The sequence below is a fragment of the Populus nigra genome, chromosome 1 (genome assembly GCF_951802175.1).
Source record: "Populus nigra chromosome 1, ddPopNigr1.1, whole genome shotgun sequence".
In the NCBI taxonomy this organism is placed as follows: Eukaryota; Viridiplantae; Streptophyta; class Magnoliopsida; order Malpighiales; family Salicaceae; genus Populus; species Populus nigra.
Window position 1 is genome coordinate 9,660,919 of NC_084852.1, and position 23,958 is coordinate 9,684,876.

The following is a 23,958-nucleotide window of genomic DNA, read 5'->3' on the forward strand; positions in this document are numbered from 1 at the left end:
ATCGACCAAAACTGAAGAAGTAGGAACACTGAATAAAGTCCACATGCTAACATAAACTAAGAACTTGAAATAATATAAAAAATAAAGGGTGGGTTCACCAAACTAAGTGAGGGAATAATATTTAATATACATTTTAGATATTAATAGTTTACAAGTCGATTTATCTTGACACACACACACACACACTAAGCATATTATCATAAAGTAGTGGAATACATGTCAGAGATCAGATGACATCCGAAGGTGACCACTGTGGGAGGATCAGTCACTACAGGTTAGTGCCTCTCTTACCAACTAGGTATACAGAATACTATGTGCATATAGACTAACTACTCCATGTTAGCATGAAGTTACTAACAAGTCCTATATCAAGGCATAATAGATATTCATTTAATTATCAAAGCAATCCTTCTCCTAATCTTAAATACTATAGTTGGTCTAGGCCACTGCTTAACTGCCTTTACCTTCTTTGGATCAACCTCTATCCCATTACTGAACACTACATGTTCTAAAATCCAACACTCTATACCAAAACTCACTCTTCGAGAACTTTCTCATAAAACTGATGATCTCTTATAGTTTGAGGCATCAATCTCAAATTCTTTTCATGTTTCTCTTCACTCCTCAAATAAACCAAGATATATTATAACAAACCTATCAATAAATAGCCTAAAAACCCTGCTCATTATGTCTATAAAGGTTGTTGGTGCATTCCTTTACCCAAAAGACAACACTAAGAACTTGTAGTGCCCATAATGAGTTCTAAAAGCAGTTTTATGAATATCTTTCAAAATGCTGAAAAAAAGGATAAAGAAGTAATACCTCATTTATCAGACTCGAGCATCACTAAGAAAACTATGAGCTGCAGCTTGTGATAATGAGGAATAATGCGAGCCTCGACTTGCCTTCCAGCTTCTACATTGTCTTTAGCAACCAGGATAAAAAGATCACCATGCCAGAGAAAGGCATTAGGGGTGCGAAAGCTACTGGAGTAGTTTTAGTGAAATTAAAATTCAGGGTTTCTGTTGTCTGAACAGGCTTCTCATCCGGGTTTCTCATCACTGTACCCCCAAATACAAATCTTGATGCTAGCAATCCTAAAAGCATAAGAAGGGCATAGCTTGACCAGAAGAATTCACAGCTGATGGGTCATGGTTTCTCAAATCAATCTTATTTAAGAGATAATGTGTGAGAGAAGTGGGTCCCAAAAGCATAAGAGATCAACCTCATTTATCAGGCTCACACCATCTATCCAACTCGGGTTACACACCCTATATGCGGTCGAGGACCCACATCCCTCTTGGATAGCACGGGTACCAGCCTTTAAAACATCAAGAAGTGCTGAAACCAGCCCTCCTACAACAACACCTCCTAATGGTCTAAATGAGGCTACACAACCTTGTGGCGTCTAGGACCCACTTCTCCAGGACAGTAGTGAGTGTCCAATATTCATTATAGGAAGAACTAGGAACACAAGATTCAAACCATGAACTCTTTGGGAACACCATCCCCACCAGTAAGGCCCTGATAAGGGGAGTATAAAAGACGCCCTAACCAGGGTCGCGACTCAACTAAGGTCAGTCCGAAATCTTTTTAGTCTTAAGTCTCCCCATTTCTCAAAAAATAAGCAGACTTGAGGGGTTACTGATGGGTCATGGTTTCTCAAATCAACCTCTTTTAAGAGATAACATGTGAAAGTCATAATAAAAAATGAGGTTATGTCTTTTCGGGTGTCTAACCCCAAGTTGGGTTAGGGTACACCCACACCCAACTCTAAGTTGGGTGCGGACGTGTCCACGCCCCGTCCCACGAGTGGGCCCGGGCCCGAGCACGACCACGCCCAATCCTGAATTGGGCCCAGATGCGACCATGCCCAACTCTATGTTGGGCGCGGATGCGTCTTAACCTAGTCTCACGATTGGGCGCGGGCGCTACCACACCCAACTCTAAGTTGGGTGGGGACGCATCCACGCCCAGTCCCACGATTGGGCATGGGTTCGACCACGCCCAACTCTATGTTGGGCGCGAACGCGTCCACCCCCACTCCCACGTTGGCCCGGACGTGACTACGCCCAACTTAACGTTGGGTGGGGACGCGTCCACGCCCAGTCCCACATTGGGCGCGGAAGCATCCACGCCCTGTCCACGTTGGGCCTGGATACGTCCGCACCTAGTTTTCTCCTAGGCTTTGGGCATAAATTTAGCCCAACATTCCTCAGATCGGGTGTGAAGTTGAAGGGTCACTCTACACTAAGCCCCCCATACCTTGAGCCTGAATTATTAATCATGATGCCCATTTAATACAAACAAGCCATCCATGCTTATATTAATTAGATGTGATGGTACAATCAGTAAGATAATATTATCTTACTGATACAAGATTACATCTTTATCCCTCCTACGTTGTATGAAGCAAGTCAAGTGAGGTAATATAAAAGAAAGCATTAATATACAGGAGGGGGTTCGAAAACCTTATACTCTAATACAAAACACATTCTCTGCTTCCTCTTCCTTAATTCTACATCTTCTTCCTTCTTCTTTTCTCTATCTTCATAAAAGCTCATTAATACTTCCATTAATGTCTTTGACTCATAAAAAAAATACATGGTACTGACTTGATTTTCGGAGGGTCCCCCATCAACACCCCTGGGGGACTTTGGGTATGTATTTATTCCAGAAAGAGCTGATATTCCCCTGGAGAAAGATTTGCCAAAGGAAAAGCTTACGTGGTTTTGCAGTGAAGGTCATTGAATTCACCATAAATGATGTAAGGGAATTTCTAGGAATAAATCATCCTAGAACATTCCCTGTGATTTTTATAACCTCATTAGTTGGCGTCGTTTGTAAGAACCTTACAAAAAGCTAATTACTTCTCCAGTAAGAAACTAAGCTTTGACGTGCGGTTCTATCTATTACACTATCATGGCAGATCTATATACACCAGGGCATGTCACGGATGCCCACATTGCTGCTGGTATGTCCGTCTAACCTCAGATTGAGAAAATTATTGAGTAGATACGTTTGCTGTCCGAGGAGATCATCAGGCTGAGAGGGCAGCTACACTGAAGGACATGCACAGAATGAAGGGGAACCGCTCAGGCGTCGTTCTCATAGACCAACTCAAGAACATTCACACCACCCTACAGTTCCAATAAGAAGTGAGCATTCCTGCAAAAATCAAACTAGCCAACGTGGGAGAGAAAAAGATCACCCCTCCCATTGTTCCATGTCAGATTCATCCAGTTCATCCGGTCCGCACCGGGAATGACATAGAAAAAGGGCTGAGGAGGTCTTAGAGTATCATGTGGAAGGCTCTTCACTGTACCCAAGGAGTATTTGTCCGCAAAAAATGTGCTTAGACATGTATGATGGATCTACAAACCCTCGGGAGCATATCCAGAATGTGAGGGGGAGCCTTGAGCTGGTCATCCATGACAATGATGTGATGTGTAAGATATTGCCCATCACCTTCAGAGGGAACGTAAGGAGGTGGTACAATAACCTAAAGTCGGGGTTAATCTTGGGCTTTCAGGACCTATGTGCCAAGCTGGTAGCACATTTCAGCACCAGCATCCCCACAAAAAAAAGCTCCACTGAATTATTTGGGATTGTCCAAGGTGAGAAGGAGCCCACCCAGGCTTATTTGAGGAGATTCAATGAAGAAATGCTTCAGGTGGAGGACCTATTAGAGCCCATAGCCTGTAAGGCTTTGATCAAAGGGGTCAAAAATGAAAAGTTGTGGAAACAACTCCACCTACTGCGGAACAGAACTCTCATGAGGGTGAAGCATATGATTGAGAGTCACATAAGAGTATAGGAAGCCTTGACTGCTCATAGAAGCTCTATAGAAGAGGCATCGGTGACGAACCCCATAGTAGGAATCGTTCCCCAGTCAGACGACAAGAGGTTAAGAAGAAAGGACCCCTCTGGGAACATCTCAGTAAACCTGAAAGGGTTTATACCCTTGTAAATACCAGTTACACCGATATCTATACAACTCTAAAAGGCCAAAACTTTCTTCAATATCCTCCTCCCCTAAAGCCCAATCCCAACCTCAAGTTCTCCAAGAAGTACTGCTAGTTTCATAGGGAGAGGGGACATGACACCGAGGATTGTAACGCTCTCAGAAAAGAAATAAAGAGGCTTTTGGCTCAAAGATACCTCAAACAGTTCTTAAAAAAGATCCATCTCAAAACGGGGAGAGAAACGAAGCAAGACAACAGGGACTAGTACTCCTAGAGATCCTAATCATACTAGGGGGTTCAACAACCAATGTGGGTGTTGCCAGAAATAAAAGGACAAAGGTAGGGGATCAAGTCCTAGTTGCAGTGAACCAAATAAGGTTTTGGAATGAACCCATCACATTCACCCCTACTGATGGACAGGGGATTGAATACCCTCATAAAGATGGCTTAGTGATTTCCCCTGTAATGGAAGGACACAAGGTTTACAAGATACTAATGGATAATGACAGCTTAGTGAACATCTTATCAACTGAGGCCATGATGAAGATGGGGATAGACACCTCTAGAATGACTCCAGTACCCACACCCCTCATCGAGATAGAAGGGTCAGCAGTGTTCAAGATGGGGTTGACCGTTATTATGGGGTCTGTACCTTGTTGTGTAACTCTCCAACAGACCTTCATGGTCATTGATACCCACCTCCTATACAATTCCATCATCGGGAGACCACTGCTCCATCAGTTTAGCGTAGTAGTCAACACTAAATATCTGGCCCTGAAATTCCCAACCAGTGAAAGAATAACAACGATGAAGGAAATCAAGAAGTCTCAAGAGAGTGTGTTAACACATGTTTGAAGGGCAAGAAGGCCCTGTTGATTGATCGTCCTGAAACCTATGAAGAGAAGCCCGAGGTCAAAACATAGGCAGTTGAAGAGTTGGTTGAAGTTTGTTTGGGGCCTAGAGAGAAGAAGGTCATGAAAGTAGGTTGCACCCTGAACAACCAATAGAAACAACACCTCACAGAGCTGCTGGTTTCACACAGAGGTAACTTTGCCTTCTGTCCAGAGGACGTGCTGGGGATCAGCTCTAAAATAGCTTCACACCAGCTGAGTGTAAATCCCAATTTTCTCCTTGTACGTAAGAAAAAGAGAAATATGAGGGGGGGGATAGGTAGAAGGCCATTATTGAAGAGATAGACAAGCTCATGTCAGCAGGATTCATACGGGAGGTGACCTATCATGAGTGGCTTGCCAACGTTATGATGGTAAAGAAGGCCAACAACAAATGACGAATGTGTGTGGATTTCACAGACTTGAATAAGGCCTGCCCAAAGGATAGCTATCCACGCCCTAAGATAGATAGACTGGTGGATTCAACAGCGAGGTACGAGTTTTTTAGCTTTTTGGATGCATACTCTAGGTATCATCAATCCTCATGCATCTAACTGATGAAGAGAAGACATCCTTTATAACTAAAGAAGAGACCTACTGTTACAGAGTCATGCCTTTTAGTTTGAAGAATGCAGGAGCCACATACCAGAGGATGGTCGACAAGGTGTTCAAGCATCAATTAGGCAGGATCATGGAGGGATATGTAGATGATATGTTGGTGAAAAGTATGACCTTTGAACAACACCTACTGGATCTTAGGAAAGTCTTCCAAGTACTGAAGGACTATAATATGAAACTGAACCCCTCCAAGTGTGTGTTCGCCATCTGAGAAGGGAAATTCTTGGTCTTTCTGGTCAGTTACAGGGGGATTGAGCCTAACCTGGAGAAGATACAAGTACTACTAGGCATGAACCCCCCCAAGACAATGAAAGAAGTGCAACATCTCACAGGGAGGTTAAGAGCTCTAAGGGGAACAAAGTTTGCCAGTTTTTAAAGTTCTAAAGAACGCCCCTAACTTCTAGTGGACACCTGAATGTTAGAAATCTTTTAAAGAGCTAAAGATTTACCTCTCCTCCCTAAATGTTCTTTCTCAACCTAGAGAAGGAGAGACCCTGTTCTTATACTTGGGGGTGGCAGATCGGGTTGTTAGTGCGGTATTGGTTAGGGAGGAAGAAGGAGTACAATGTCAGGTGTACTATGCTGGCAAAACACTACTAGATGCAGAAACCCGCTACCTGAGAGTAGAAAAAATGGCCTTGGCACTGGTGACAGCTTCCCGGAAGCTGAGGGTCTACTTCTAGCCACACCAGGTAGTGGTGTTGATAGACCAACCTCTAAGGCAGATTCTTCACAAAGCAGACATGTCAGGACGACTGGTGAAATGGGCAGTGGAACTGGGAGAATATGGATTGCAGTATAGGCCAAGGCCTGCAATTGAAGGGCAAGCATTAGCCGACTTCATAGCTGAATGCAGATTTGAAGAGGTCGCCATAGAGGATCTTTCTCTCAATCCGAAGCTAGCAGACCCTAGGTCACCTGGGCATATCTTCTCTTAAGATTGGCGACTCTATGTGGATGGTAGCTCCATATAAAAAGGAAGTGGAGCGGGGATCCTTATCTGTCTAGAGGGGCAAGTTTACCAATATGGGCTCATGTTTGGATTCCTAGCTACTAACAATGTGGCCAAGTATGAGGCTATGATAGCAGGTTTAGGTCTGGCGGAAGCCCTAAAGGCGTATCCTCTACAAGTGCATAGTGATTCCCAACTGATTGTGGGGGCAATGCTAGGGAATATATGAAGCTAGAGATCTAACCATGATATTGTATTCCAAAAAGGTTAAAGCCATGCTAGCTTAGAAGGATGGGGTAATCAAGATCATCAGAGTGCCCAGAGAGGAAAATACACAAGCTAATTTTATTTCCAAGCTAGCCAGCGTTAACCCGAAAAACCTGCCCATTGATGTATGGATTGAAGTCCTAGACCGTCCCAACATGGAAGAGAGCAGTGCTATAACCTTTCCAATCATGAGAGCTAATGATTGGAGAATACCGATCAAGGAATATCTACTCACAGGGACTGTGCCTTCAGACATACTAGAAGCCATTAAGCTGACCAAGAGAGCATCGGGTTACTGCATGATTGACGGGCTATTGTATAGGAGATCCATATCATCACTGCTCCTCAAGTGCTTGTCCTCAGAGGAAAGCATTTATGTTTTGAGAGAGATGCACGAGGGAGTCTATGGATTGCATGCAGGTTTTAGAGCCTTGGCTGCTCAGATCACAAAAGCAAGCTTTTATTGGCCCACCATATTACAAGATTCCAAAGACCTAGTGAAGAAGTGTGATGAGTGTCAAAGATTTGCTCCAGTGTCAAGGCAACCTTCAGCTGAGATGACAACAATCCCTTCCTCTTGGCCCTTCTGCAAATGGGGAATGGATATTCTAGGACCTTTCCCCAAAGAAACTACGAGAAGACAGTTTGTCCTAGTGGCCGTGGACTACTTCACTAAGTGGGTGAAAGTTGAAGCATTGGCAGACATCACAGCTAACAAGATCTTTTTTTTTTTATGGAAGAATGTGATATGTTGATTCGGAGTACCCAGGATACTGATTACTGATAATGGAACCCAGTTTGACAACCAGAAGATGAGGGAACAATGTGAAAGGTTGCATATTGATCACAGGTTCTCTTCGATATCACACCCCCAGACGAATAGGCAAGTTGAACTTACCAACCGGGTCCTACTCAACTGTTTGAAGAAGAAGATAAAAGATGCTAACTTAGAATGGGCAGAACTCTTGAATGAAATCTTATGAGCATACAGAACAACAACAAAGAACTCAACAGGGGAAACCCCTTTTCTCCTCACATATAGGACTGAAGCTATGATCCCAACAGAGATTGGATGCCCCAGTGCTAGGGTACTGTACTTCTTTCCTCAAAACAATGATCAAGGACTCAGGGTCAATCTTGACTTGCTAGAAGAATCCATACTCGCAACTGCTGTGAAGAATGAGGCCTACAGACGTAAGGCCACCCAATATCACAACGCCAGAGTGAAGAATAGGACCTTCAAACAAGAGGATTTGGTACTAAGGAAGCTGGAAGCCACAGGCAACATAGAGAGTAGAGGAAAACTAGCTCCAACACCTGTCATCTGCAAGACCCATAAGGCTCTAACCTTCCTTATGCGTGGCACTCAGACCACTTTAAGTTGTATCATTGTTAAATATATAAATAAAGAATGCATATCTTTATCACTTGTGTTCTTACTTTATTCACATTCCTTTCTCAAGAATACTTCCTACCGATCCAATTGGGGTTACACACCCTTGTTGCATCCGGGGCCCATTTTTTTAGGACCGTAGGGAAGTCCTAAGTGAGCATCAACCTCCTACTGGTTCAAATGGGGCTACATACCCCTGTGGCGTCTAAGACCTAATTCTCCAAGGCAGTAGTAGGGGATCAACGCTTCACTCTTCAGGGCGGCTTTCAGCGCCCCTTCTCTTCATTCTGTCTAGCCTTTTCAGTTGGAAATAAGAGTGCTGAGGCGGTCTTATCAGGCTCACACCGTCTATCCAACTCGGCTTACACACCCTATGTGCGGTCTAGGACCCATATCCCTTTTGGATAGCACGGGTACCAGTCTCTATGGCAATCAAGAGTGCTGGGGCAGCCTTATCAAGCTCACACCGTCTATCCAACTCGGGTTACACACCCTGTGTGCGGTCTGGGACCCACATCCCCCCTAGGTAGCATGAGTACCAGTCTCTAGACTATCAAGAGTGCTGAAGCGGCCTTATCAGGCTCACACCTTCTATCCAACTCAGGTTACACACCCTATGTGCGGTCTGGGACCCACATCCCTCTTGGATAACATGGGTACTAGTCTCTACAACATCAAGAGTGCTAGGGCGACCTTATCAGGCTCACACCGTCTATCCAATTCCGGTTACATACCTCGTGTGCGGTCAGGGACCCACATCCCTCCTGGATAGCACGGGTACCAACCTCTACAACGTTAAGAAGTGCTAAAACCAGCCCTCCTACATCAATACCTCATAATGGTCCAAACAGGGCTACACAACCTTGTGGCGTCTAGGACCCACTTCTCCAATGTTCCTTAGAGGAAGAACTATGAACATGTCTTGAAGATTCAAACAATAAACTCTTTGCGAACACCATCCTTGCCAGTAAGGACCTGATAAGGGGAGTATAAAAGACGCCCTGATCAAGGTCGTGACTTAAAATCTCTTTAGTCTTAAGCCTCCTAATTTCTCTAAACATGAGCAGACTTGGGGGGTTACTGATGGGTCATGGTTTCTCAAATCAACCTCATTTAAGAGATAACGCGTGAAAGTCATAACCCAAAATGGGGCTATGTCTTTTCTGGTGTCCAACCCCAAGTTGGGTTAGGGTACACCCACGCCCAACTTTAAGTTGGGCGCGGACACGTCCCAGCGCGACCACGCCCAATTCTAAGTTGGGCGCGGACGCATCCACACCTAGTCCCACGATTGGGCCCGGGTGCGACCACGCCCAATTCTAAGTTGGGCGCAGACGCATCCACACTCAGTCCCACGTTAGCCCAGACACGACCATGCCCAACTCTATGTTGGGTGTGGACGTGTGGACGCGTCCACGCCCAATCCCATGTTGGGCTCGGGCGCGACCACGCCCAACTCTACGTTCCCCGCCTAGTCCCACGTTGGGCTCGGGCGTGACCACATCCAGTCTCATGTTGGGCTCGGATATGTTCTTGCCCAATTTTCTCTTGAGCTTTGGGCGTAAATTGAGCCCAACATTCCTCAGATCGGGTGTGAAGTTGAAGGGTCACTCTACATTAAGCCCCCCATACCCTGAGCTTGAATTAATAATCATGATGCCCATTAAATACGAACAAGCCGTCCATGTTTATATTAATTAGATGTGATGATACAATTAGTAAGATAATATTATCTTACTGATACAAGATTACATCTTTACCCCTCCTACGTTGTATGAAGCAAGTCAAGTGAGGTAATATAAAAGGAAACATAAATATACAGGAGGGGGTTTGAAAACCTTATACTCTGAGACAAAACACATTCTCTGCTTCCTTTTTCTTAATTCTACACCTTCCTTCTCCTCTTCTCTATCTTCATAAAAACTCATTAATACTTTCCTTAATGTCTTTGGCTACATAAAAAATACCTGGTACTGACTTGATCTTCAGAGGGTCCCCCATCAACACCCCCGAGGAACTTTGTGCAGGTATTTATTCCAGAAAGAGCTGATATTTCCCTAGAGAAAGATTTGCCTAAGGAAAAGTCTACGTGGTTTTGAAGTGGAGGTCATTTAAGTCACCATAAATGATGTAAGGGAATTTCTAGAAATAAATCATCCTACAACATTCCCTGTGATTTTTATAACCTCATCAACAACCAAACCTAATTGCTATATTTCCCATCGATTGCTGTGCTTTCTGACGGACATTTCTGCTAGAAATACCCCACCATCTCAACAGCATCTTCATAAAATATACACTAGTGTCTTAGTGTTTGGAATGGAAACATCAAGAACATGAATGAAAAGTACGATAACCGAATTGGAAATGTGAAAAAACTTACCAAAAGATTGAACTAAAAACACATAGAATTTCATCAAAAGTACTGCAAAGGAAGCAAGAAAGTTGAAAGGAAATTCAATGTAGTTTCCTGAAGGAGAATTAACCACTTCAGACACATCAACATACTCTTTGTTCCACTCATTAGTGCCACCAAACCCATCTTTGCTTAATTCTAGCACATCGCTGCCCATTTTATCCCCTACCATTTCCTTCTCTTGCAAGGCACCACTAGTTCTACTTCTCTTCGTTCAAAAACACATTCTCCATAAACATGACAACGCTTTGAACCAGAGCCCCAATCCTTCCCTATTTTGCCCGAAAAACTCCGATGAAGAACACGTGGCGACACACATTGCCCAATCCCATTGCCAAACGAATTTTGTTTCGAGAACTTTCGATCTAAGAACACCTTGTCGTCAGCTCCATTTATGGCAAATTTTGCATGCAACAATTCAGTGCATCACAAAGACTCAGTGAGTCCACGTAATCAAATCTGAAAAACTCATTCCTATCATGGGTTGGAAGTTGGAACATCATCATGATCATTTTCTTGGAATTTTGATTCATCCATTGCAATAATTAATTTGCAAAGAGAGAAGTTGGACTAATGGGTGCGCACTAGGGAGAAGCAACATGGTACTTAGAAGAGTTAAATAACAAAGAGGCTTTTGTTGTGTACTGTGGGATTTTTAACTGCAGAAATGAATTTATGGGTCAGGATAAGTTTGGGTCAGGATAAGTTTCAGTGCGACACACTCTCCAACATTGCTCCAGACCTTATCAAATTTAGAGGCATGATTCTAGAATAATACTCCATATGTTATATAAAATTGGGTGCATTTATTAGTTGAGAGATCGAAATTTAAATCTTCAGAAATATAAGATACGGAGTAATCAATTAATTAAATTCCAGAAATCAAATAGAGTTCTATAACATGGAGCACTAAATTGTAAGAACACATAAACATCAAGGACTCTAAGAACTTACCTTTGAATATGTAATGGAAGACAAGTTTTTGTTCAAATGCTCTTTAGGATCATGAAAGAGTGCTTCTAGACAAAAAACAATCTGCAGATTAGGATAAATGGTGACATACACTGCTGACAATGCCAATTCGAAAGACCAAGCTCTCCAATGTTTTTTATTTCTTAACAAAAGAATCAACATATACCAGAACAAATCATTTAAAATGTATTTCTTGATTACTCAGCAATCTTATTTGCAAACTCAGAATACTACCAGACCAAAAGAAAAGGAGGGACTATTTCATCAATTTCCGTTGATCAATCTAAGTTGACGTCGTAAAGATCCTTAAGAAGCTTGGTCGATGAGGAATATTCTATGATCTCATCCTTACTTTTGATAGAAAATTCAGAATCCGTCCACGGTCCGTCCATTGATATGCTCTTCTGTATCTGACTGCTTTGAGATCCATTTGAGACGTTTGTTTGGCTATCATGTGAGAGAAGCTCAAAGGCTTTGAACCTTGCATCCTGGTTCATGGTACTGCGCTTGACTATCGGAGCTTGTACTGGAATTTGACCCTCAAGCATCTTCACTGCAGAAGACATTGATGGCCTCAAAGTGGGAGATGGGTTGGTGCACAAGAGAGCCAAGTTAAGCATCCTCAATGCCTCTATTTTTGAGTAGTCTGAGCCAAGGCTTGGATCCACAAGCTCTAGAAGGTTTCCTTGCTCTTGTAGGACATAGGCCTACAATTATCAGTAACATGCATTTTCCATCAGTCTACAATCATGCTCATTGATGGTCAGTGTAAATGTAAAATGTGTAGACAGAATTCTGAAATGAAATGATGTAAGTTACCCAATCAAGAAGATAAACAAACTCCTCCTTCGGCCTGTAATTCGTGTTGCTCTTCCCACTGACAATTTCTAAAACAACAACTCCAAAGCTGTAAACATCTGCTTTATCTGTTAAGTAACCCCTCATAGCATATTCTGGAGCCATATAACCTCTGAAGAGAAATTAGAAAGAACCAGAAGAGTAAGTATTGGCCATGAGCTAGTGGAATAAATTTATATGTTCTTTTCCTTGTATAATCAATCATATACAAGGCGATAATCATTTGTGCTGCTGTTATGAGATGCCATCAAATAATATGTCTGCGTTTTACAATATTTCCATTTGATATCCATATTGTTCAAAGTATCATTACCAAAAAAAAAAGAATTTTATTTATCCCTTTATCACAACCAAGGAAATTAAATTGAAAGAACAAGGGGGAGAAAGAACTCACATTGTCCCAGCAATCCGCGTGCTAATATGAGTGTTTTCTTCTTCGTCAAGCTTAGCTAAACCAAAGTCAGATATCTTGGCATTTAGATCCTTATCAAGCAGCACATTAGTTGCCTTTATGTCTCTGTGTACAATTTTCAGCCTTGACTCTTCATGAAGATAAGCTAATCCCTTTGCAATACCCAACGATATTTTCTTTCTTGTTTGCCAGTCCAGTTTAATCTGGTGTTCATCACGACCTGATAGAGATGAGACAGAGGAACAGGAAAGCAATTTAATCTCATTCTCATTCCATAGACTACATAAGCTGATACATTAAGGAGTTGGTCAAGCATTTACCAAAAAGAGCCCGAGCAAGGCTATTGTTTTCCAAGTATTCATATACTAACAACAACTGATTTCCTTCAATGCAACAACCATACAGCTTCACGAGATGGGGATGCTGCAAGGCAGATATCATGCCTATCTCATTCACAAATTCACGATTTCCTTGTTTCGATTTGGCCGATAACTGCTTTACAGCAATTACAGAACCATCTGACAACATACCCTGAAATAAAATAGACTGAGATTTGAGAATGTTTTAAAAGATAGTACTTCCCTTTTATCACAAGCTTTTGCATGTGTGATAGATTTTACACAAGAAGGCCCCATACAGTAGAACACTTTGTCAGCACATAACCTAACTAAATAGTAAACTGGAGATATCATAAATACCTTGTAAACTGGACCAAATCCTCCTTCTCCTATCTTATTTGCAGGGTCAAAATTATTGGTCGCATGTTTAATTTGCCTTAAGCTGAAATAACCAGTTTGGAGATCTAGAGCACGGAGTTCTGTGATGAGCAGAATCTCAAAATCAGCATGACAAGGATAATCAAAAGTTTACAGCATGCACACAATCAAATAAGACACATACTTCTTGTGCCATTAATCTTACCTTTATCTTCAAGGTCCTTCCCTCCCATGTAACCTTTCTTCCGGAGGACCAGCAAAACCAATGCCGCAAGCACACATGAAGCAGCTACAATGCCAATAATAGCTCCAACTGATAATCCGCCACCATTATCCACCTTAAAGTCTACAAGGAGAGAAGTAAATTAAATAAAAAGACCGTTGATGGAAATAAAAAATCCTCTTGATTTCGTCAAGACTTACTAGGAGTCACTGTAATGGCAGATATGAGAGGTCCATAGACACCCCTGTCAGGAACAGCAGTAGTACCTTTGCCTGACCAGTATAAGTGTATCTCCAGTGTGCTACCATTAACAATTATACCATCAAATACCTTAGTGATGCCAATACCAACACCTCCAGCTTGCTCCATAATATTGAAATTTGCCTGAACTACCTTCCCCTGCATGAAGAAGTTTCGAGCATGACTTTTGCAGGTTTTAAAGAGTGTTGCCACCCTTTTCTAGGGAAACTTGAAAAGGATCCATAACGCATGGTAGGTGTCATGAGGTTATTTAGAAATACAATCATAGATAAAAAGAGAAATCCTAAGTAAATGCGCTAATTTGAAAATCATTTTACTCACTTGAATTGATATATCAAATATCCGCCTCCCAAGGCTGCTAAAAGTCTGATTATTGGAAAACATAATTTCAGCAAAGTGGAGCTGCACTTTGTAACTGCCCGCCAGCATACACAGGCCATAGTACTTGAGTGATTGAGGGGCAAGGCGAGCAGTTTGGTAAAAACCTTCACCGGTCACATTCAGACTATAAGAATTTGTTGCTATGTAAGCGCCGTCACCATTGATATAAGTCCCTGTACTGCTATAACCCCATTTTTCTGAAAAAGATGCAAATTCAGCTGCCCCACTTGGATCTGTGTCGTCTTCATATTCATTATCACCAACAGTCTCACTGCTCCCTCCACAGTTTATGAACAAGGAATGGTCTGTAGAACGAAGGATCAATATCATAAGCTGCCTTCCCTAGGACAACAAGTACTGTATTTATGTAATTAAACCTTCATCAAACACCAGAGTACTGTTTTTACACACTTACATTGAGGTTTTGTTGGGCAAACAAGGTCCTTGTTCAAGCACCAAGAAATACTGTAGAGAAGAATGAGGGTTGTCGATAAGTCAAATTTCTAGATTTCTTAAAAAGGCATCTTAGTGAAGGAGGAACTTACTTGTTACTCCCAGTTGACACATGACTAGCAACTAAGTTCCTATATAATTTCAAAATAGAAGTTAGCAATCAACTTGAGACAAAGGAGAAGAAACAAGTAACGGGAAAAAATAATGCCTACACTGTTAGCCGTCGACAACTTGACTGAGTTGGCTGAACTGACCCAGTAAAATTGTTGTAAGATAGATCCCTGAAATAAAATTTCATGGCAGGGGTAATATAGTTGTTGATTGAGGAGAACAAAGATTGGTGTACTTCATGTATAAAGAATTATGTATAGCTTCATAATAGACTCACAAGTCTTCCTTGCTTTCCAGTATCCAAAAAGGCACGTCTCCAGTTAGAAAGTTGTTATTCAGAAACCTACACTTTAATAAACACGTAATAAACCAGCAAGCTGTCAATATGAGAAATATATTACAAACGATGATCCTGTGCTTTCAGAAAGCATGCGTTTATCGACTTACATGAACTCTATATTTGTCAAACTCTTTAATCGGCCAGGAATCTGGCCTGTCAACTTGTTAAAGCTCAGATCTCTGCAATGAAATATATACAAATTAATGAAAGCACGTGAAATTAGCTCTAGATAAAATGTCGGGCCAGTCCAAGTTGTCAGACTAGTGATATTCAATGTCCTATTACATCCTCTGCAGCATGGCTTTTATGAAAAACATGAGCCCCCACCATCATGATTTTGAATCATGCAGACTATATACAGGTCTAGCTCATGCTCACAGAGAACATATGAACCTCACACATACATATACAGCAGAATTTCTATCCTTCCAAGTGTTAAGATCTCTTCCACATATTTTATTACGTTGTTATAATGTAGAACATCACCAGTAGCATCTCATATGACATATCAAGATTGGTTTGAAAACATCCCGACCTCACTCAATGAGATTCTAAAATAAGGAAAAATGAAATGCAAAACTGTCGGTTTTAAAAGAGGAAAAGGCTGGAGCTTCGTTGTTCAACCAGAATAAATAAGGAATCAACTTATTGCTTTACCTTTACTGATTTACTTTGCTTTATCTTACTTTAAATGAAACCAAATGATTTACCTTTATCTTGCTTTATCAATCACATTAGACATCTTGTCATTTTGATTCAGAGTAACATAATATGACGCCCATGAAATTACGCGTTGCCATGAAGGTTGCTGTTACAGAAACTTACAGAGTTTTTAGGTCTGCCATATTTCCAAGGTATTCTTCGATTGAACCAGTCATTGAGCAATTTCTCAGAATCCTGAGTAAAAAATAATATGTAATCAATTACTGATGTAATATTGCTGTAACAATATACTTGATCAGTCTCATTCAACTCACAGATTTTTCATTTTTGTCATATCTTTCAGATCAGGGAAAGTTGAACTGGATCCTTTCAAATCCGATATTCTCCTGAAAAATCAAGACAATAGAAAAAATCAGTTTTCTCAAATATAGACTTACCGAAAAGCAACGGGGCAAAATTCTTTGAACTGAATGTGAATCTACAAGATAGGGAATTTAAGCTCACAAAATTGTTAATTTTTTTAACAGTGAAATGGCAGAGGGAATAGGACCCTCCATGGATGTTCCTTGGAAATCCCTGCAAAAGAAATATACCATTGTTAGGAATGCAAGAGGGAAAGGAAAATGGAATTCCATTCAGCTTGTGCTCGAGGACACATTAGCAGATAAATGGAACAAAGTAAATACTCACAATGTCGTAATGTTGGTCCAGTTCCCAATAAAGTCAGGTATCTTCCCTGACAGTTCACTTCCATCTATCCTACTGCCGGAGCATATGAAACAGATGAATATTTAAGCTCAGCACAGTAATTACAATAAATAAAAAAATTGTGACCCGCATCATCACTTACAAATCATTTAAATTCTTTAAATTGCCAAATGTGTCTGGTATTGTTCCTGTAAAATTGTTTGCGGAAAGAAGACTGCAGGGGTAAATAATACAAAGTTACAAATAATTTTTTCTGAGTGAGCATCAAATACTGGTACCATACATAAAAAGACTTAGATTGAATATCATGAAGTAGATACATAAATAAACTCAGATAGAAGATGAAGGCATCTGTCTTACAGTCTCTCCAAGCTTTTCAAATTTCCAAGGTCTGGAGGAAGAGGCCCTCCTAGCAAATTATCTTCCAGGACCCTGCAAGATCCAATTGAAGATTTAACGTTCTAGCTTAGCGTTTCATTTAAGAAGTTCGCTTTGTGACTTACAGCTCCTCCAGTGTGGCAATGTTGCCTATTTCCGGAGGAATTGGGCCGGTGAGACGGTTAACGATGAGAGACCTAAGACATGGAAGAGAATTAAGAAACGGGGTTAACATGTTCATGAATTTCCATATCGGGATATGAAAACCCCTTCACATAAACAGAATGCACAAAAAGACTTACAAAATCTGAAGCTTAGGGAGCTGAGCAAGTCTTGGAGGGATTGTTCCACTAATGTAGTTGCGAGTCAGATCACTGTCCAATGAAAAATGCTTCATCTTAGTCATTCCATAATCTTAGTCACTGTTTCTATTAGCCACACAGACAAAGACCTTTTCCCATTTGAATCATCATAAAAACTTTCATTTGTTCTGATAAATAAATTAAAATCCTCTGTGAAGCTCATGGTGTGCCAGGAAATGTGAAGAAAAGAAACCCAAATACATAGCAATTGATCTCTATTCAATAATGACATTAATAAACTTGATTAAGAATCGTAGAAAATGCACTCATCACATACATTTCAAGCAGATGAGGAAGGTCTCCTAGTTCCTCTGGGAGAACTCCATTCAAATTAAATCTTTTCACTCTTCTGTCAAAAACAAAATATAAGAACTGGTTAGTAAATAAAAAGAAAAGAAAATGTAACCAGACAAAGACTTGGAGAACGTATCCAAGAGCTGTATTCTACTATTTCACAAAACATAAAATTTATTATGAAAATAATATATAAATCTCATGGCTTTTGCAAGGGGAAGAATTACGATTCTTGAATATTTCCTATAAAGAAAACATGCATACATGCGAGTGACATGACAGACGGAGCCATTCTCAAATGTACAGTTGCATGTAACATTGCTTTCAATTTCGTTGCCGTTGATCTTCCACTGTGCACTATCGCAAGAAGTTCGATTGATGGTGGCCCAGTTTCTGATGTTCAACTTGTTGGATATGTTTTGAAGAATTTGCACTGTTACATACAATTCAGGAACTTCAATCATCCATAAAAACAATAATAATAATAATATTATTTATCCATAAAATAATGTATGAATGAAGGCCTTGCTAAAACACAGCTAGAAAATGATGATATTAATGATGATGATGATGATATATGTATCATGATTCTTAATGCCCTAACAAATTCCTCCAGTTTATGGAAGGATTTAGGCATTCACATGATTCAATTACTAACTGTACAGAAAAAATCACAAATTAAATACTTATTAAATTAGGAATGAATTGGTTTTTTTTATTAAAATAAAATAGTACACAACACCAAAACAATTATTACATAGTTAAAAAAAAAACAAAAACTGGAAGAAAATTATTATTTTTAAGGCTAAAATAAAATAAAATAAAATAAAATAAAATAAAATAGATGGATTAAGCAATTTCTTATCCCCACTCATCCAAACAACCGTATTTTTGTTTAGTCTCCGAAATTTAAAAATATTCATCTTAGTTTTATGTGTTGAAAATTGTTTACAAATAGGTTAATTTTGGGTTTTTAATAAACAAAAATAATCTCTTCACGTGTTCTCTAGCCTTTGTAATTTAAACTATTCAATTTAGTACTTGTATGTTTGATATCAAAACTCGCAAAAATTTTAAGCCACTATTTTTACACCAAAATGACAACATTTTATTTAAATTTTCAAAATTTTCTTTTATTTATATATGTTTTTAATTTGTTCTATTTTGATTAATTCAAATAATTAGTTATATATATATATATATCACTTTTAATAATATTTAAATCTTTTGATGAATAGTATCATATGAATATATATATTTAATAACTATAATACATTTTAGATTTACTTATGATACATGCTCCTTAAATTATATTAGATTTTGCGCAAAATAAATGAACATTATATATGTTGGTGATGAGACTCATTTTGTTTTCTAAATTTGTTCCTTTCTTTTTCGTATATTATGTTTTTTTTTTCTTTAAAGAGGTTAAAAGATGAGCGATTTTAGGGTATCAAAACACAAATGTTAAGATTTTTTTAAGTGTGAGAGTGGGTGTACAAGGTTGGGTTTCAGGCATAAAAATCATAATTATATTATTGTATTAAATTAATTTCTCCTATAGTAAGAAAGGGTTACTCTCAAATGTATATAGGATCTTGTAGAACCATGTTAAATTTTATGAGTACACGATCTTTATTATTTTTGTTTTCTTTGGATTGTGTTGTTCATGGTACTGTGTACTGACTCAGCTTTGATTTGATTTTGGGAGATTCAGCTTTTGATAATGATATATCAATGTCTACAAAAGATTAAAAGCTAAAATTTATCATGAAATAAATTAAAAAAAAGAAGAAAATTTACTCTTTGGCAACAAAGGGTGAAAGACAATATTCTTATTCAATAAGTATTGGCTAAAGCGTTGAAAGAGAAGGATGTACATTCTCAATAACGATATATATGAAGATTTGGTAGCTATAATGTGAATGTGGGAAAAGTTAGAAAATGTTTATTGTAATGGATCAGAGGGATCAAGAAAGAGTGGAGTCGCTTCCAAGGATGAGAGGAATAACCTCAAAGCTTTGTAAGCTTGGTTACTAAGTTTATTTCTTCATTGTTCATCAACGTTTTGACCATTATAAATAGGTGAAAAGGTGAGTCATTTCAGGGTGAGAGAAACACAAGGATTGAGAAGGGTTTTTTTTTTTTTTTTTTTAAGCATGAGAGTAGGTGTTAATTTGATTTTTTTAAGAGAATAAAAATAAAATATTAAGTACAACAAATTTTAGGGGTTGATTTGATTTTTTTTAAGATCAGAATGAAAATCGAGTAGGAGAGAAGAAAAAGAAAAAGAAAACAAAAGATCACTCTTGCCACCCTGACCACCATTAGGATACATGCGCCACTTATTCGTATAGAGAACACCGAGACACTTCAATCATTGCTCTGGAATCACGGTTTTGGCCGCCGAATGGTGTCACACACACCGTTCAAAAGCAGCAAACACTTTTTACACGTTTCTGATTTTTTTAAATTTTTATTTATTTATCAAATTACCCTACTTCCCCAATAACATTCAATAACTATAAAATCACCACATCTAAATGACAAAAGAATTCCCATGTCAAAGACAATTATTTTTAATTTTCAAAGGCAATGAAATAACTTACTTGTTAAAAATTAAATAAAAGATTAAAAAGCTCATTGACCCAAGTTATTTTTTTTCTTTTATGGGCAATTAAGTGAAAATATAAAAATACAATTTAACCCTTTCTTTTCTAGTAATGACTAATATGCTTGTGAAAAAAACTCTCATGCCTCTAAATTCAAGCCCAATTAGTTTGTCCATCAAGAGGTAAAATCAATATTTCACTATGCAAATTCACAGTAAAATATTAATCTCTTTTAGTACAGGATATAATAACTCACTTAAAATTAGTCTCAACAAGGTATAAATTTCTAAAATTAAGCGAATAAGGTTTTCTTTAATAATGATTGAGTTTAATATTTATTAATTTATAAGCAAAGTATGTAATTCCAATATTATTTTAAAGACTTAAAATACAAAATTTTGTACGATAGCAACTAACACAGACAACTCAACTAAGTAATTGAATAATTATTGTATTAAGTGCAAGATTGGCCGATGCACTAATAGTCTGAGACAATCAGTTATTGCTAAGAGACAAGAACAATATACCATTGGGGCTCTCTTGCTTATTATATAATTGTAGGACTTTTAGACTCTAATATTGATTTGATTTGATTCAAGGTTGGATCGTGGGACGGATGGATTAAACAAGATTTTTTTAATTTTTGAAATTATGTTTTTTGATATATCATTTTAGTAAAAGAAAACCATAACTAGAACCTAAGTAGGTAAGTCATTAGGTTAATCTATCAAATATAATGATTCGCTGACCATATTAGTCTTATAATTATGGCTTGTTAACAAAATAATTAAAAGAGATGGGGTTGGTTTTATATGAACAGTAAAGAAACTAATTTTTTGTTTTTATTTTTATTTTTTTTTAATCAAAATCTTTTATAGTAATAAGTTAGGCTTGAAATTATGTAAAAAAATATAAAATTAAAATGTAAAACACGAAAAAATTAACATGTAGTTAATCCCACGGTTTAGATGGCTAAAATTAAAAAAAAAAAAAAAGCCCCACGGTTTAGATGGCTAGTTATAGAGGAGAACAAGTCAAACAAAAAGAAGTTAGAGTCGACTTAAGGTGAAGAAAGTCCTGAAAAAATAAAGCCTTTTAAAATATTTACAAATATTTTTCTTATCTTATTAAGCCTTGCAGGCAAGAGAATATTGTTAATATAATAAGGGATGAATAGCCGCTTTATTATTTTAAAATATTATAAAAGAAGCTCAATGATTCGAATGGAAAGTAGTCATCTTATAATAAGTTTTCTTAATTACGAAAGAGAGGAAAATCCAAAATAAAAAATATAATTCACAATTTAACGAAGTGGATAACAATTTCCATTTTTCTTATTTTATTTCTCAGTACGTAGATATACTAATTTCTCTCACTAATCATCACAAATTGAAATGATTCTGATTTTATTTAAGAAAAGTAAATAAAAATAAGAAGCGCTAATCTCTGCAAATAAATTATTTTCCAGGAAAAAGGGAACGACCTTCAATCATGGTAAAGAGAGAGTGAGATTATTGAATTGTTAGGAGGACGTACGTACCTTCATCTACTGGCAAGAGTCGAGTGACAGCTTGAGCATGGGATCCAAACTTGTCCACAGCAAAGCAATTCAACACCACAAATCCAAAAACCAAAACAGAGAAAGTCTTCGACAGTAGTGACGGCCACAACGCCATGCGCAGAGCACAATGAAAAAGAGCAAAAAACCACAAGCAGAAACGGCGTGTTTTTCTCAGTAATGCGAGGTGGGTTGCTGGAGGGAAAGAAAAACACCAGGAAGGAGATTTTAAAGATGATCGACAGCAACTTGCTTTATTTTGCCTGGGGAAAGGTCTTCCTTTGCAAATTGCTGTTCGTTGGTTAGTGAAACGTAGACGTGTTTTATACAGCGATAGAGAGAGAGAGGGCTGCATGAGGAAAATGACATAGGAAAGGCCTCTGTTGCAGCTGGAGAAAAATCAAAGATGACTCAAAAGCGATAATTAAAGAGATTAGTTATTAGGCAAACATTATTTTAACTTCAACGGGTAGGATCAGCAGCGATGTTTATTTTCTGTTTTTTATTTATTTAATCCAAACTTTAAAATCAGCATTTAAAAAAAAAATTATTTTTCTGTGGACGCGTTTTAAAATCCTGATACAAGCGATGCGTTTTAAAAATCTTCGAAGAAAAATCTTGGTATTTGTTAACTTGCAAATTGACTAAAAAACATTCCATATATATAAAGACCAAAAAGAAAAGGATAAACATTTTGTTATTTCATCTTATATATTTATCAACACTACATCTCTCTATTCTTACTTCTTCTTCTTTTTTTTAAAAAGAAAAAGATGTTTGTATTAGAGTATAAAACATAAATAATATTATAGATCAATAAGAATCAACTAAGAAATCGATCATACAATAGCTAGAGTAGTCGTCTCTTTTGGGTTTGTCTGTGCAAAGGTCAAAAGCATTTTCTTCACGATACATATATTAGAGAATAATATAAATCATATCCTGAGATCTTATCTAAAAGTTTAAGTTATTAGGTTAAGATGGTTCTTTGACATGGTATCAGAACCTTATGACCAAGTGGTCTCGAGTTCGAATCTCACCATCCTCATTTATTTGATAAAAAATTAAGCACAAGGTAATGTGGGCCTATGCAAGTTTCAAGCTTAAAGGGCTTTCATTTGAGGGGATGTGTTAGAGAATAATATAAATCATATCCTATAAACTCACCTAAAAGTTTAAGTTATTGGATTGAGATGGTTTTTTGATAGCACTGCATGATTAGCTTCTTCCTTTAAGAAGGATGCTTTCGGGTGTTGGATACTAGTTTTGAAGAGTGTACGTTGAGATATTTGTGACGAGCTTCGCAACGAATTGTAGATATTTGTTTATCGAAGACGATTGTGACTGTAGGAATGTTGTAACCCATTTTTGGGTCCCCCATAAAATATATATATAGCCAAAGGAGGTTAAGAAAAAATAACAGGAGGCAAAAGCGCTCAGAAAATGATCGGAAAATGGGTCAATGAGGTTAAAAATACAAAGATTGTATTTTTGACAGTATATTCTTGAAGGAGGAGAGCCCTGTTGAGAAGGAAAATTTGAAATTTGAGGAGAGAAGCCCAAATTTGGATGTTTATGGACTTAATTGGATTTTTAAATGAATTTATAGGGGATTTGATTGCAAGAAAAATTGATTTTTAAGTCAATTTGGGCTTTAATTAGAAGAAATTTAAGTTCGGGGGCCAAAATATATTTTTTAGGAATTTATTAGGTCAAATCAGGGGCTTAATTGCATAAATATTGAAGTTTATGGGCCACTTAGGGACTTAATTGAAGAAATCCAAAACCAAGGACCAAATTGAAGAAGGCGCGTAAGTATAGGGGCTGGAATTAATTGATTCAGGGGCCTAATTGAAGAAATTGGAAGTTTATTGATAAATTAAGGGCTCAATTGCATAAATCAGAGGCCAAGGACTAAAGTGAAACATGCAGCCACCTAGAGGGGCGAAGACCGAAATTGGCAGGGATGCAATTGAATGAACAAAAGATGATTGAGGGCTGATTTGAACATTGGCGCGTGTCTGGCGCCACAGTTAAATGAAACGGCGCGTTTTCTCTAAAACGACGCCGTTTCATATAAAAAAAAAGGGAAGACCGAACGGTGCCGTTTTGAACGGCACTGTTCTCCTTTCTTCTTCCCCCCCAAACATGCAGC

At 38.4% G+C, this 23,958-nt stretch overlaps 1 protein-coding gene across 1 annotated transcript; it reads right to left on the reverse strand.

The window, feature by feature from the left end:
* Positions 1-11,581: 11,581 nt before the first annotated feature.
* LOC133691874 (probable LRR receptor-like serine/threonine-protein kinase At1g53430) lies at positions 11,582-22,127 on the reverse strand. The gene is made up of 24 exons (XM_062112495.1): positions 21,786-22,127; positions 17,898-18,066; positions 17,617-17,688; positions 17,280-17,351; positions 17,103-17,174; positions 16,960-17,031; positions 16,742-16,813; positions 16,582-16,653; positions 16,396-16,467; positions 16,206-16,277; positions 16,054-16,125; positions 15,336-15,407; positions 15,166-15,231; positions 14,990-15,058; positions 14,870-14,908; positions 14,740-14,789; positions 14,265-14,629; positions 13,883-14,081; positions 13,665-13,805; positions 13,442-13,560; positions 13,064-13,274; positions 12,726-12,963; positions 12,293-12,443; positions 11,582-12,180 (listed from the first exon to the last, which is right to left on the reverse strand). The coding sequence occupies exons 1-24, from the start codon at positions 21,919-21,921 to the stop codon at positions 11,752-11,754; spliced, it is 3,102 nt and encodes a 1,033-aa protein (XP_061968479.1). The 5' UTR covers positions 21,922-22,127; the 3' UTR covers positions 11,582-11,751.
* Positions 22,128-23,958: the final 1,831 nt, after the last annotated feature.

What these genes read in the sequence shown, in the direction of transcription:
- LOC133691874 (XM_062112495.1), bottom strand. Translation starts at nt 21,921, where the DNA reads ATGGCGTTGTGGCCGTCACTACTGTCGAAGACTTTCTCTGTTTTGGTT. An exon ending in TTGAAAAGCTTGGAGAGACT is followed by an intron (nt 16,814 to 16,959) that starts GTAAGACAGATG and finishes TTACCCCTGCAG; the next exon opens with TCTTCTTTCCGCAAACAATT. An exon ending in TATTTGATATATCAATTCAA is followed by an intron (nt 14,082 to 14,264) that starts GTGAGTAAAATG and finishes TTCTTCATGCAG; the next exon opens with GGGAAGGTAGTTCAGGCAAA.